This window comes from Nerophis ophidion, linkage group LG03 (genome assembly GCF_033978795.1).
Source record: "Nerophis ophidion isolate RoL-2023_Sa linkage group LG03, RoL_Noph_v1.0, whole genome shotgun sequence".
Classification (NCBI taxonomy): domain Eukaryota; kingdom Metazoa; phylum Chordata; class Actinopteri; order Syngnathiformes; family Syngnathidae; genus Nerophis; species Nerophis ophidion.
In genome coordinates, this window is record NC_084613.1 from 31,484,384 (window position 1) to 31,498,250 (window position 13,867).

At 40.5% G+C, this 13,867-nt stretch overlaps 2 protein-coding genes across 6 annotated transcripts in view; one reads left to right on the forward strand and one right to left on the reverse strand.

Moving 5' to 3' along the window:
- Positions 1-1,156, reverse strand: part of tecpr2 (tectonin beta-propeller repeat containing 2) — a 34,315-nt gene extending 33,159 nt beyond the window's left edge. The window contains exon 1 of one of the 2 annotated variants that reach the window (XM_061894858.1): positions 270-1,156. The gene's annotated coding sequence lies outside the window, so the exon portion shown is untranslated. The remainder of the gene's footprint in view (positions 1-269) is intronic. The other variant, XM_061894859.1, reaches the window with a different exon arrangement.
- The window catches only part of znf839 (zinc finger protein 839), a 17,988-nt gene continuing 4,121 nt past the window's right edge, over positions 1-13,867 (forward strand). Inside the window, exons 1-7 of one of the 4 annotated variants that reach the window (XM_061894868.1) lie at positions 1-1,978; positions 8,507-9,397; positions 9,456-9,572; positions 9,632-9,754; positions 9,835-9,927; positions 10,995-11,141; positions 11,208-11,312. In XM_061894868.1, the coding sequence (XP_061750852.1) occupies positions 1,043-1,978; positions 8,507-9,397; positions 9,456-9,572; positions 9,632-9,754; positions 9,835-9,927; positions 10,995-11,141; positions 11,208-11,312 (2,412 nt within the window). In that variant the 5' untranslated portion in view covers positions 1-1,042. The remainder of the gene's footprint in view (positions 1,979-8,506; positions 9,398-9,455; positions 9,573-9,631; positions 9,755-9,834; positions 9,928-10,994; positions 11,142-11,207; positions 11,313-13,867) is intronic. The other 3 variants (XM_061894867.1, XM_061894866.1, XM_061894865.1) reach the window with 3 other exon arrangements.

The window sequence follows — 13,867 nt, forward strand, 5'->3', positions numbered from 1 at the left end:
TTGAGTTTTAGAACCCTGGACTAAATCATCTACAAAATCTCGTCTTGCGATATGCAAATTGCTTGCGCACAATGGTAATGACGTATAATTTGCAAAGTGAGCGAGATTAGTGAAATGCTTACAACAACCATAGTCACCCGTGAGCTTTACGACACATGTGTTATCGTAAAGACTGTCAATGCTTTTTCTTGCGCAGATGTACAAACGTCGCAAAGTCCCGCTGGTAGCACGCAGCTATGGCGGAAGGAAGGACATAAACAAGTACTTACAGGGATATCGTGTGGAAGAAGACGCTCAAATGTTCATCCCGGTGTTGTCTCGCCTTCTCAGCAGCTGGACGGTAAACATCGGCGACATCGCCCTGCTGTTCGAGCAGACGTCACGCCGTCGACGTCATCATAGTGCGCCAGGCCTCCGTCGAACAAAACACGTCATTTCCCTGCGTCCTCACCTTTTCCTCTTTCTATTTTCGCTCGCTGCCACCATTGGAACAGTAAGGTTTGCCATTCGCGCCTAAGTCGGTGGTTTTAATGAAAGGGACTTTGAACCAAATACGGCATTAGGTGGAAGGAATTGCGAGAAAAGCGAGCGGGAGCTCGTGGAAAACCAGGAGAGTGGATTCCTGCTTTGAAAAGAGTTACAGTCCTTGTGTACGCGGACTCGGATCACGTGGTCGCTGGCGCATTGACCTCACGTGTATGTTTTCTGTGGATCGGTGTCATCGGGCGGATACATCGCATCGTTAGAGAGGCGGGGAGTTTGGCGAGTGGACGAAGGGGTTCAGTCCGGCGATCCAGTGCGGAGGTCGGCCTCCCAGTCGAGCTCAGCGAAGGCTAAGCTAGGCTAGTTGCAAACTCCTCCGAGCTTCCGTCATCTCCCGCGCTTTCTCTTCGTGTTCATGTTGTTGTCCGCCGCGCTGACGCCCTCTCGACCTCCCTTTCCACACGAGCAACCGTCTTTTTTGCCCAATTGATTTTCAATTGCATTCGATTGGAGCCACGCACTCGTTAGCCCGCCGAGCCGATATAGCCGCGCACTCAAAATGGCGGACAACGGCGACGATAGCGGTTCTGGCAGAACAATAACAGCCGCCGAGACGCCGAGCTCCTCGGCTGCGGACTCCACACAGCCCGAGGATGCCGTGCTGCCGCTCCAAGCAGCCCGCGGAGGAGGCGCCGAGGGAACGGAGGACGGCACCGACGAGCACAGCGTCCAGCGCGGGAACAGCTCGGACGGACATGAGGTTCCTCAGGATGAGGTTAACCGGGATGATGATGAGGCGCAGACTGGTTCCGACACCCAGCTGGTGGACTTCCTGCAAACCTGCCCCGAGGAACAAAGCATCCTGGTGGGCACGGACTTCACCAGCTTGGGTCCGGACATGAGCACCACCACCATCATCTATGTCCAGCCGGACGGCAGTCTGGTGGAGGGCTCCGGGCTGACCCCGGAGGAGCAGAGGTCTCTCCTGGAACAGCTCACCAAGCAGCAGGTCGTCCAGGTGTCGGACTCGGAGGCCGCCCAGCTGCTCCAGCAGAGCCAGGCGGTTAAAGGCAGCCCGACGGTCCACAATGCGGCCCTCAACCCCAGCCAGCTGCAGCAAGTCATCAGCCAGGTGACCAAGTCCCAGCAGGTAGTCCAGACCCCCCAGCAGATGGTCAAGCAGGTGGTCCAAGTCCAGACGAGTCCCCAGAACCTTTCCCAGCAGGTAGTCCAGACCCCCCAGCAGACGGTCAAGCAGGTGGTCCAAGTTCAGACCAGTCCCCAGAACCTTTCCCAGCAGGTAGTTCAGACCCCCCAGCAGACGGTCAAGCAGGTGGTTCAAGTCCAGACCAGTCCCCAGAACCTTTCCCAACAGGTAGTGCAGACGGTCAAGCAGGTGATCCACGTCCAAACCAGTCCCCAGAACCCTCCTCAGCAGATGAAGACTGTGGTCCAGCAGGTTGCAGCACCGAGCGGGGGCAGCATCCTAAAGAAGGTGAGCTAGACCTGACCGCAAACATTCATCCCTTCCTGCTGTTGTTCTTCTCTTGATTTCATCAATCCTCAAATGAGTAAATAATACACTTTTATTTAGTTGTAATTGTATTACATTGTACCAGGTACATTAGACAAATACACATTTAATTATTTTTTATAATTGTATTTTTTTATGGACATACCAGTTACATAAAAAAATAAACATTTATGTATCATTTAATAATTGTATTAATTTATTCGTTATGGACATACCAGTTACATTAGACAAATACAATTTTTTATTTATTTATAGTTATATTTATTTATTTGTTATGGATATACCAGTTACATTAGACAAACATTTATGTATTATTTATAATTGTATTTATTTGTATGGCCATTCCAATTACATTCGACAAATACGCATTTATGTATTATTTGTCATTGTATCTATTTATTTGTTATGGACTTACCAGTTACATTAGACCATTACACATTTATGTTTTATTAATATTTGCCATATGTATTTATTTATTATGGACATACCAGTTACATTAGACAAATCCACATTCGTGTATTATTTATAATTGCATTTATATTTTTGTTTTGGACATACCAGTAACATTGGACACACATTTATGTATTTTTATTTAAATTGTATTTATTTATTTTTTATGCGCTGCTTTAAGTGTTGGAGCAACAAATCGCTAATTTTCAACCCTCGAGGCTCCAAGGATACCGAATACGTACCAAAATCTACAACACATCCCTCACTATGGTAAGGGATGTGTTATAATGGTAAATATAAGCTAACATAAGTTAAGATGGTCAACAAAAGGCTAATTAAAAGACACATTAAATGTAACGATAGTAAATCTAAGGTCAAAGATGATAACTGGAAGTAAAAGAAAAGGTTTAAGAAGGAATATAGAAAGTAAAATAAGATGAAACAAGGTAAAAGACGGTCCAAGAATGGAAATAGAAGCTACAAGAAGTTTAAAGTAAGGTGAACAGAAGGTACATAAAAGGTAACTGGAATGTAAATAAAAGGTCATGATATAAATAGAAGTAAAATAAATGTAATATAATATAATCAAAGAAAAAAAGTGAAACAGAAGGTAAAAGTTACAGAGTGCATAAAATGCAAACAAGGTTAAATGGAAGTTAAAGACTGTCAAATAAGGTAAACTGAAGCTAAAAGAAGATTAATTGAAGGTAAATAAATAGTAAAAAAAGTTAAATAGATGGTGAAGAGGGTCAAGTAAGTTAAAATGTCAACTTAAGCTTAAAGAAGATGGATAAAAGGTAGTTAGAAAGTTCATAAAAGGTCAACAAAGTAAATAAAATGTAAAATAGATGGTAAAACAAGGTCAACGGAGATAATTAGAAGGTAGCTAGAAAGTACATAAAAGGTCAACAAAGTAAAATAGAAATTAATCAAAGGAAAACAAGGTAAAATAGATGGTGAAAATGGCCAAATAAGGTAAACATAATTCAAAAGAAGATTAATAAAAGGTAGCTAGAAAGTACATAAAAGGTAAACAAAGTCAAACAGGTGGTGAAGATGGTCAAATGAGTTAAAAAAAGGTAAACCAAAGCTAAAAGATGATGAACAAAAGGTAGCCAGAAAGTACATGAAAGGTAAACAAAGTTAAATAGATGGTCAAATTAGTTCAAACAAGGTAAACCACAGCTACAAGAAGATGGATAAAAGGTAGCTAGAAAGTACATAAAAGGTAAACAAAGTTACATAGATGTGAAGATGGTCAAATAAGGTAGACGTGTTGAAATATGATGAATAGAATGTAAATACTAAGTACATAAAAGGTAAATAAAGTAAAATAGCTGAAGATGGTCCAATAAGGTAAACGGAAGCTAAAAGAAAATGAATTTAAGGTAGCTAGAAAGTACATAAAAGGTAGACAAGGTTAAATAAAAGGTAAACAAAGTAAAATAAAGTAAATAAAAGGTCAAAGACGATAAATATAAGTAAAGTAAAAGGTACCAAAAAAAGTAAATTAAAGGGAAACAAAGTTCAATAGAAGGTATAGATGGTAAAATAAGGTCAACAGAAACTAAAAGAAGATTAATAGAAGGTAGATAAAAGGTAGTTAGAAAATACATAAAGGGTAAACAAAGTTCAATAGAAGGATAATTAATCAAATCATTGTATTCTGTTTTTATTTACGAATTACACAACGTGCCAATTCACTGGTTTTGGGTTTTGTAAAATAATGGATAGATTAATAAAATAATGAAAGATAAATAAAATAATGGATGGATTAATAAAATATTGAAATTTTATTCACATAATGGATAGACTATTAAAACAATGAAGGATTAATAAAATAGACAGATGAATAAAAAAATGGACAATTGGATAATGAGAGCTGAAGAAAATAAAGATGAATAAAATTATAAAAGATTAATAAAATAATGAAAGGTCATTAAAATAATGAAATTTTAACAAAAAAAAAGAATGTACTGATGAATAAAATATTGAAAGATTAATAAAAAAAATGTATAAATTATTAAAATAATAAAAGATGAATAAAATAATGGATATATGAATAAAATAATGGATAGATGAATGAAATAATGAAAGATAAACAAAGTAATAGGTAGATGAATGCAATAATGAAATATTAATAAATTAATGGATAGATTAATAAAATAATGGGTAGATTATTAAAGTGATGAAAGATTAATGAAAGATGAAAACGATAATGAAAGATTAATAAAATAATGGATAGATTATTCAAATAATGAAAGATTAATCAAATAATGGATGTATGAATACAATAATGGATAGATTATTACAAACCCCTAAACCAGTGAAGTTGGCACTTTGTATAGATGGTAAATAAAAACAGAATACAATGATTTGCAAATCCTTTACAACCTTTATTCAATTAAATAGACTGCCAAGACAAGATACTTAATGTCCGAACTGGGAAACGTTGTTGTTTATTGCAAATATTTGCTAATTTGGAATTTGATGCCCGCAACTTTTTCCAAAAAAGCCAGCACAAATGGCAAAAAAGACTGAGAAAGTTGAGGAATGGTGATCAAACACTTATTTTGGAACATCCCAAAGGTGAACAGGCTAATTGGGAACATGTGGTTGCAATGATTGGGTATAAAAGCAGCTTTCATGAAATGTTCAGTTATTCACAAACAAGGATGGGGTGAGGGTCACCACTTTGTGAACAAATGCATGAGCAAATTGTCCAACAGTTTAAGAACAGTTTAGGGATTTCACCATCTATGGTCTGTAATGTCATCAAAAGGTTCAAAGAATCTGGAGAAATCACTGCACGTAAGCAATGATATTATGGACCTTCGATCCCTCAAGCAGTACTGCATCAAAAAGGGACATCGGCGTGTAAAGGATATCACCACATGGACAACTGTCAGTGACTAAAGTTTGTCGCTTCATCTGTAAGTGCAAGTTAAATCATAAAAGAATCAGAAATACTTTATTAATCCCCGAGGAGAAATAAAAAATAAAAACTTACATTCAATTGAATAGACTGCAAAGACAAAATATTTAATGTTCGAACTGTGAAACTAATTTTTTTTTGCAAATAATCATTAACTTAGAATTTAATGGCAGCAACACGCTGCAAAAAAGTTAGCACACGGGCATTTTACCATTGTGTTACATGGCATTTCCTTTTAACAACACTTAGTAAACATTTGGGTACTGAGGAGACCAATTTTTGAAGCTTTTCAGGGGGAATTATTTCCCATTCTTGCTTGATGTACAAACCCCGTTTCCATATGAGTTGGGAAATTGTGTTAGATGTAAATATAAACGGAATACAATGATTTGCAAATCATTTTCAACCCATATTCAATTGAATGCACTACAAAGACAAGATATTTGATGTTCAAACTCATTTTGCAAATAATAATTAACTTAGAATTTCATGGCTGCAACACGTGCAAAAGTAGTTGGGAAAGGGCATGTTCACCACTGTGTTTCATCACTTTTTCTTTTAACAACACTCAATAGACCTTTGGGAACTAAGGAGACACATTTTTGAAGCTTTTCAGGTGGAATTTTTTCCCATTATTGTTTTATGTACAGCTTAAGTTGTTCAACAGTCCGGGGTCTCCGTTGTGGTATTTTAGGCTTCATAATGCGCCACACATTTTCAATGGGAGACAGGTCTGGACTACAGGCAAGCCAGTCTAGTACCCGCACTCGTTTACTATGAAGCCACGCTGTTGTAACAAGTGACTTGGCATTGTCTTGCTGAAATAAGAAAGGGGTCCATGATAACGTTGCTTGGATATGTAGCTCCAAAACTTGTATGTACCTTTCAGCATTAATGGTGCCTTCACAAACGTGTAAGTTACCCATGCCTTGGGCACTAATGCACCCCCATACCATCACAGTTGCTGGCTTTTCAACTTTGCACCAAGAACAGTCCTGATGGTTCTTTTCCTCTTTGGTCCGGAGGACACGGCGTTCACCGTTTCCAAAAAACAATTTGAAATGCGGACTCGTCAGACCACAGAACACTTTGCATCAGTCCATCTTGGCTGAGCTCAGGCCAAGCAAAGCCGGCGGCGTTTCTGGGTGTCGTTGATAAATGGCTTAGGCTTTGCATAGTAGTTTTAACTTGTACTTAACAGATGTAGCGACAAACTGTAGTTACTGACAGTGGTGTTCTGAAGTGTTCCTGGGCCCATGTGGTGATATCCTTTACACACTGATGTCGCTTTTTGATGCAGTAACGCTTGAGGGAACGAAGGTCCGTTATATCATCGCTTACGTGCATTGATTTCTCCAGATTCTGTGAACCCTTTGATGGTATTATGGACCGTAGATGGTGAAATTCCTAAATTTCTTGCAATTGCCCGTTGAGAAATGTTGTTCTTAAACTGTTTGACGATTTGTTCACAAAGTGGTGACCGTTTCCCAATCCTTGTTTGTGAATGACTGAGCATTTCACGGAAGCTGCTTTTATACCCAATCATGGCACCCACCTGTTCCCAAATAGCCTACACACCTGTGCGATGTTCCAAATAAGTGTTTGATGAGAATTCCTCAACTTTATCAGTATTTATTGCCACCTTTCCCAACTTCTTTGTCACTTGTTGCTGGCATCAAATTCTAAAGTTAATGATTATTTGCAAAAAAAATATGTTTATCAGTTTGAACATCAAATATGTTGCCTTTGTAGCATATTCAACTGAATATGGGTTGAAAATGATTTGCAAATCATTGTATTCCGTTTATATTTACATATAACACAATTTCCCAACTCATGGAAACAGGGTTTGTACAGCTTCAGTAAAACTCTACCATGCAAAGCGAAAGCCATTTATCAACAACACCCAGAAACACTGCCGTCTTTGAGCTCATCTGAGATGGACTGATGTGAAGTGGAAAAGTGTTCCGTGGTCTGACAAGTCCACATTTCACATTGTTTATGGAAACAGTGGACGTTGCGTCCTCTGGGCCAAAGAAAAAAAGAACCATCCGGATTGTAATTTGGGTGTATTAGTGCCCAAGGCATGGGTAACTTACACATCTGTGAAGGCATCATTAATGGTGAAAGGTACATACAAGTTTTGGAACAACATACGTTGCCATCCAAGCAACGTTATCATGGATGCCCCTGATTATTTCAGCATGACAATGCCAAGCCACGTGTTACAACAGCGTGGCTTGTTCGTAAAAGAGTGCGGGTACTAGACTGGCCTGCTTGTAGTACAGACCTGTCCCCCATTGAAAATGTGTGGCATATGAAGCCTAAAATACGACAACGGAGACCCCGGACTGTTGAACAACTTAAGCTGTACATCAAGCAAGAATGGGAAATAATTTCAGCTGAGAAGCTTAAAAAAATTGGTCGTCTCACTACCCAAATGTTTACTGAGTGTAGTTAGAAGGAAAAGCCATGTAACACAGTGGTGAAAAAGGTCCCTGTGTGAACTTTTTTGCAGCCATGAAATTCGAAGTCACTTTATATTTGCAAAAAAAAATGTGTTTCTCAGTTGGAACATTAAATATCTTGTCTTTGCAGTCAATTCAATTGAATGTAAGTGGAAAATGATTTGCAAATCATTGTATTCTGTTTTTATTTACAAATTACACACCATGGCAACTTCACTGGTTTTGGGTTTTGTAAAATAATGGATAGATTATTAAAATAATGAAACATGAATAAAATAATGGATAGATTAATAAAATAAATAAAACAATTAAAGATGAATAAAATCATGAATGATCAATCAAATAAGGGATAGATGAATAAAATCCTGAAAGATCAATCAAATAATGGATACATGAATAAAATAACAAAATAAGAATCAAATAATGAAAGATGAATCAAATCATGAAAAACGAATCAAATAATGACAAACTAATCAAATAATGAAAGATTAATCAAATAATAGCTAGTTGCAACCCTAAAAAGATTGCTATGATTTAGCAGGAAGTCCCGCCTGTCTACGTGCTAGCTTCGAAAGACAGGAATATTTCTGAAGCATGGTCATGTTCTGGGAGTCAGATTTTCCTTCTTGTCCGCAGTCGGAACCGGTCAGGATCCAGGTCCAGGCTCCTCCTAAACAGGAAGTTAAGGTGTCCACCAATGGCAGCGCTCAGATCTTTCATATCCAGCCAATGGTGGGTCAGCAGGGCCAGCAGTTGTTCCTGCAGCAAAACCTGGGAGACCCCCCTATCCAGCTGCTGCTCCAGAGTCCCGGGTCGCTGCTCCCGCTAGTCCACAAGATGCCTGCGCAGACGTCCTCCGCCGTGGTCGCTGCTGCGCCTCACAAGCAAGTATCCTCCCCCGCCAAGACTCCACCCAAGACCCCGCCCACCCCTACTGCCAAATTTGCAAGTGTGTCTCTGATCAAAAGCCCTGCAAACAGCACTGTGGCGACCCCCATCAAAAGTCCACTTGGTCCGGCAAAGACCGGCGATCCAGTCCCCGCCCAACGTGTGGTGGCTCCGCCCCCGGTGGGCAAGGATGGCGAGAAAGAAAAGTTGAAAAAGAGCAAGAAGAGAGACAAAAAAGCTGCCAAGGTCCAGACCAGGTCTGGTCGGGTGTCCAGACCTCCAAAGTACAAAGCCAAGGACTACAAGTTCATCAAGACCGAAGACTTGGCTGACAGCCACCAGTCTGACTCTGACGATTACTCTGACATGAGTATGGAAGAGGAGGAGAGGAAGGACAACTCTGCCCCTGACGCCGCCATGTCCCTCACCTACGGCCACAAGTCCCGGTCCCACCGCTGCCAGACCTGCGACAAGGCCTACATCGGCCCAGGGGGACTCAACCGCCATTACAAGCTCAACCCCAGCCATGGGGAGCCGTCCTGCGACACGCCACACCCCCTCAGCGACGACGAGCGATCGCCGGGTCCCGCCGAAGAAGAGCCCGCCGAGGAGAAGGCTGTCGCCGTGGCTACCAGCAGGGTAGGAACCTGTTGCTAATTGTTAGCACTGCATGCTAATTACCTCATTGTCCCCTCAGGAGCCGCTCACTTCTGGGGGTTTCCGAGGCCTCCACCACAGGGGCGTCGGCAGACCCCGAGGGCGGGGACGGGGGCGAGGACGGGGACGGGGACGACCGCTGGTACCGCCCCCCAAGGTAACACTGCCGTCTCTGGAAGGATTTGACCCGGACTCTAAAACTACTTCCTGTCAAAGTTCCCTCAGGTGTCGGGTGGGCTCATCAGGAGGGGTGGGCGCCGCGGGCGGCCACCCAAGCTCAGCGTTGCCATGGCGACTGCCGAACAGCAGGTGGAAAGGAGACGAGAGCGACTTCAGGAGGTTGGACCTCAGTCACCCGGTTGCCCTCCAAAACCTGTTCCTTGACTCTCTGTGTCTTTGCCTGTGTCTGTGTGTGGCAGCTTGTGGAGCAGTGTGAAGACGAGGAGCTGATGGACATTGTTCTTCCTCGTTTGACCAAAGTCTTAAGTGTCTGGGAGATGCTGCTGGCCAAGGTACATACCGTATTTTTCGAACTATAAGTCACAGTTTTTTACATAGTTTGGCCTGGGGTGCGACATATACTCTGGAGCGACTTATGTTTGAAATTATTAACACATTACCGTAAAATATCAAATAATATTATTTATCTAATTCGCGGAAGAGACGAAGAAAATGTCAGCAATCGTCACACACACGTCAATTAATAAAAATTCAGCGAGGGAGGGTCATGGCAAAAGTGCATTGTGGGTCATTGAATGCTAACTGCTATATGCTACTGCCGTTGCTATCAAAGTGGATCATTTCATCGTTGTCTGTAACTTATAAAAACTGAGAAGGGCTGAACAAAAATAGCACCGAAATGGAAATCATGTATTGCAGATTACAAGCTGGACGTAGTGGAATATGCAGCAGAAAACAACAAGAGGAAGCGGCGCATACCTTTGGAGTTGGCAGTTGTTTAGAAGCAACATCGAGGAAGAAGATTTCATCGGATTTATCGATTAGGAGTGACAAATTGTTTGGTAAACGTAAAGCATGTTCTATATGTTATAGTTACTTGAATGACTCTTACCATAATATGTTACGTTAACATACCAGGCACGTTCTCAGTTGGTTATTTATGCGTCATATAACGTACATTTATTCAGCCTGTTGTTCACTATTCTTCATTTATTTTAAATTGCCTTTCAAATGTTTATTCTTGGTGCTGGATTTTATCAAATAGATTTCCCCCCAAAATACGACTTATACTACAATGCGACATATATATGTTTTTTTCCTTCTTTATTATACATTTTTGGCCGGTGCGACTTATAATCCGAAAAATACGGTACATGCAGAGACATACATACGCACACACAGGGACTGAGGTTTTATTTAGGGAGGCACCAAAGGAGCTCCGCCTCCACTAGCCCATAAACCGAACATGGCGTCCAAACAAGTTGTTTCCAACTCGTGTAATTTATATCTTACTCTGCCGCTAAGGCTTCTGGGTAATGTAGTTACCAGCGGACCTCCAGGACTAAGCTTGAGTCCTGAAAGAGCCCACGCTACACGTCTCAGGTGTTGTTGTCTCCAGGTGGAGCGCGGCGGTCCGGCTCGCAGCCATTTCCCCGATATCTACCGAGAGTTTGAGTCCCTGCAGGCGCAGGTGAGGCAGGCCGCCCAGGATTACATCGTGGCTCCGGTGGGCGGGGCCACACCTCTGGAGATCAGGAACATTGAGGTGAGCATTTCTGCCGGGTACCAAGTTACAAGGAGTCCAACTCTTAACGCTAATGTTAACTGGCAGGTGGCCAGGTGTCTGGGCATCCTAGATGAGGTGAACAGGATGAAGGTCCTTCCTGGAGCTAGTCCCAGTCCCAGTGTCAGCAACAAGAACAGCCGATACTTGGAGGTAATATATATTTTTGGCTGCCTTCTCTATTGTAAAAAGCGGCTAACACGATTTTTCCCAAGGTCATTGTTTCTGATGGCGAGCTATCAAAACTAGGCAAGGCAACTTTAATAGCACGTTTACAACAATTTTTAAATTGGAAAAAAGTGGTTTACAGGTGGAAAAGCATAGAGCAAAAACAAAACAAACAAAAAAAGAACATAAACAATGCATAAGCTAAACAAGATAGTGCAAAAGAAATATGGTGAAAGGGTTCGGGTAAAAAGTAAAATGCACGATAAAAATAATGAAAGTGCGACAAATTTAAAAAACTAAAGCGAAGGGGAGGGATTGGGGGGACTATAAATGGTGGCCTAGTGGGCGGGCTCAGCTCAGGTTAAAGGCCAGCGAGAAGTGATAGGTCTTAAGAAGGGGTTCGAAGACCCCCAGGCTCTGGGGGTCTTCAAAACCCAGAGCTTAGGGGCGGCAACGGAGAAGGCTCTGACCCCTCTTGTCTTTAGCCTGGATCTGGGGACCGCCAGAAGCAGTTGTCAGCTGACCTTAGGGCTCAAGACGAGGTATGATGGTGCATAAGCTCGGTCAGGTATTGTGGGGCCAGGCCATTTAGGGATTTAAAAACAATTAAAAGTAATTTAAAATCAATGCAGTGACGGGCAGGCAGCCAGTGGAGTGAGGCAAAGTATGCAAAGACAAGATTAAAAAAAAGTATCAATAGCAGCATAGTCCTCCATGAGATGGATCAGCCCGCCCACAAGCAGGAAAGTGGAACCTGTATTCCACCCGAAAGGGTATATTGACGATGTTGTTGTCGGAGAGGACACAGGAAGTACACCTACTTAGTAGCATTATACACCAGGAAGACTGATATTTGGATCTTGATTTCTTAGTCACGTTCTGGTCCTGAAAGACACAACATCCCGTCAGTCAGTGTTGGATGCTTGCAGTAGTTGGTTTCATGTTGTCTTCATGTTCTAAATGATCACATCATGAAATGTCCACTATTCATCATCAAGAAGATCACATATCCATCATTAAAAATATAAAATTAATGAAGAAAAGATAACATTGTATTCATAATTATGAGGATTAAATTAGATTCCTGATGAAAATATATAACGTTATATTCATAATAAAAATTATAAAAGCATAGTAATGGCAAGTATTAAGTTTTATTCATAATCAAAAATGCATATTAATATTGACGAATTTCAAGTTATATTCACAATCAAAAATATAAAAGCATTAATAATGACAAATATAGTTCATATTCAAAAATATAAAAACATTAATAATGACAAATATCAAGTTATATTCATAATCAAAAGTATAAAAAAGCGTATTATTCGAAAATATAAAGTTATATTCTCACAATACGAAGGTCCTGAGTAGTCCTGGGTTCAATCCCAGGCTCGGGATCTTTCTGTGTAGAGTTTGCATGTTCTCCCCGTGACTGCGTGGGTTCCCTCCGGGTACTCCGGCTTTCTCCCACTTCCAAAGACATGCACCTGGGGATAGGTTGATTGGCAACACTAAACTGTCTCAAGTGTGTGAATGTGGGTGTGAATGTTGTCTGTCCAGACAACTATAAAATTATATTCATAATCAAAAAATATTGACAAATATTACGTTATATTCATTAGGTTATATTTAATCAAAAAGGTAGTTTTATTTATGATGAAAAGTGTTATATTTATTATCACAAAGGTAGTTATATTTTTGATGAATAAGATAAAGTTATTTATAATCAAGATAGTTATATTTATGATGAATAAGATAGTTATATTTATTCTCAAAAAAGTAGTTATATTTATGATGAATAAGAGTTATATTTAATGTATAAGATAATGTTATATTTATAATTAAAAATTGTTTTAGGATTGTTCATAGTCAACAAAAACTGCAATCATTTGAAGTATGTCTGGAATAGTCAAAAAACATCAGATGAAAAAAAGGAGAAAGAGAAAGAGAGAACTTTAAATGTTATAGGCTTTCAAGAGAAGGGAGGGGCCTGGGCAAAATGTCCCACCATTGGGGGAGTAAAAGACATCCTATGAAATTTGTGATACTACAAAAGACAATTTAGTAATCAACCAACATCACATCATTCACTACAGGAATTTAAACTTCCTGTGTGACTGCCCGTAGTGAGTCTAATTGGAATGTCCAGGGTGAGTGGAGTGTGGGGGTGTTGGAATGCTTCCAATCAGATGACAGATGGTGTGTGGAGAGGGTTATATGTTGCTCATCCATTGTCAATGGGGGGGGGGAATTTTGGGAAAGGGAAAATGTTTTATGTTGGATATATGTGAGGAGTAGTATGTGAATGGTTGAAAGGTCGAAATCGGGTTTAAAAAAATGTGAAAACCTTTGGAAAAGTTCTCATTCATTTGAATGGGAATTTCCTGGATTTTTTTTTAAATATTGATGCTAAGACAATTGTCCTAGAATAGATGATATGAATGGGTTGGTTTTGGAATTTTTAGAGTTGGTTGAAAAATGTTGACGTATTAAGAGTTTGAATCGAGAATGAGTATTTCGGAATTCGTAGACTTGAG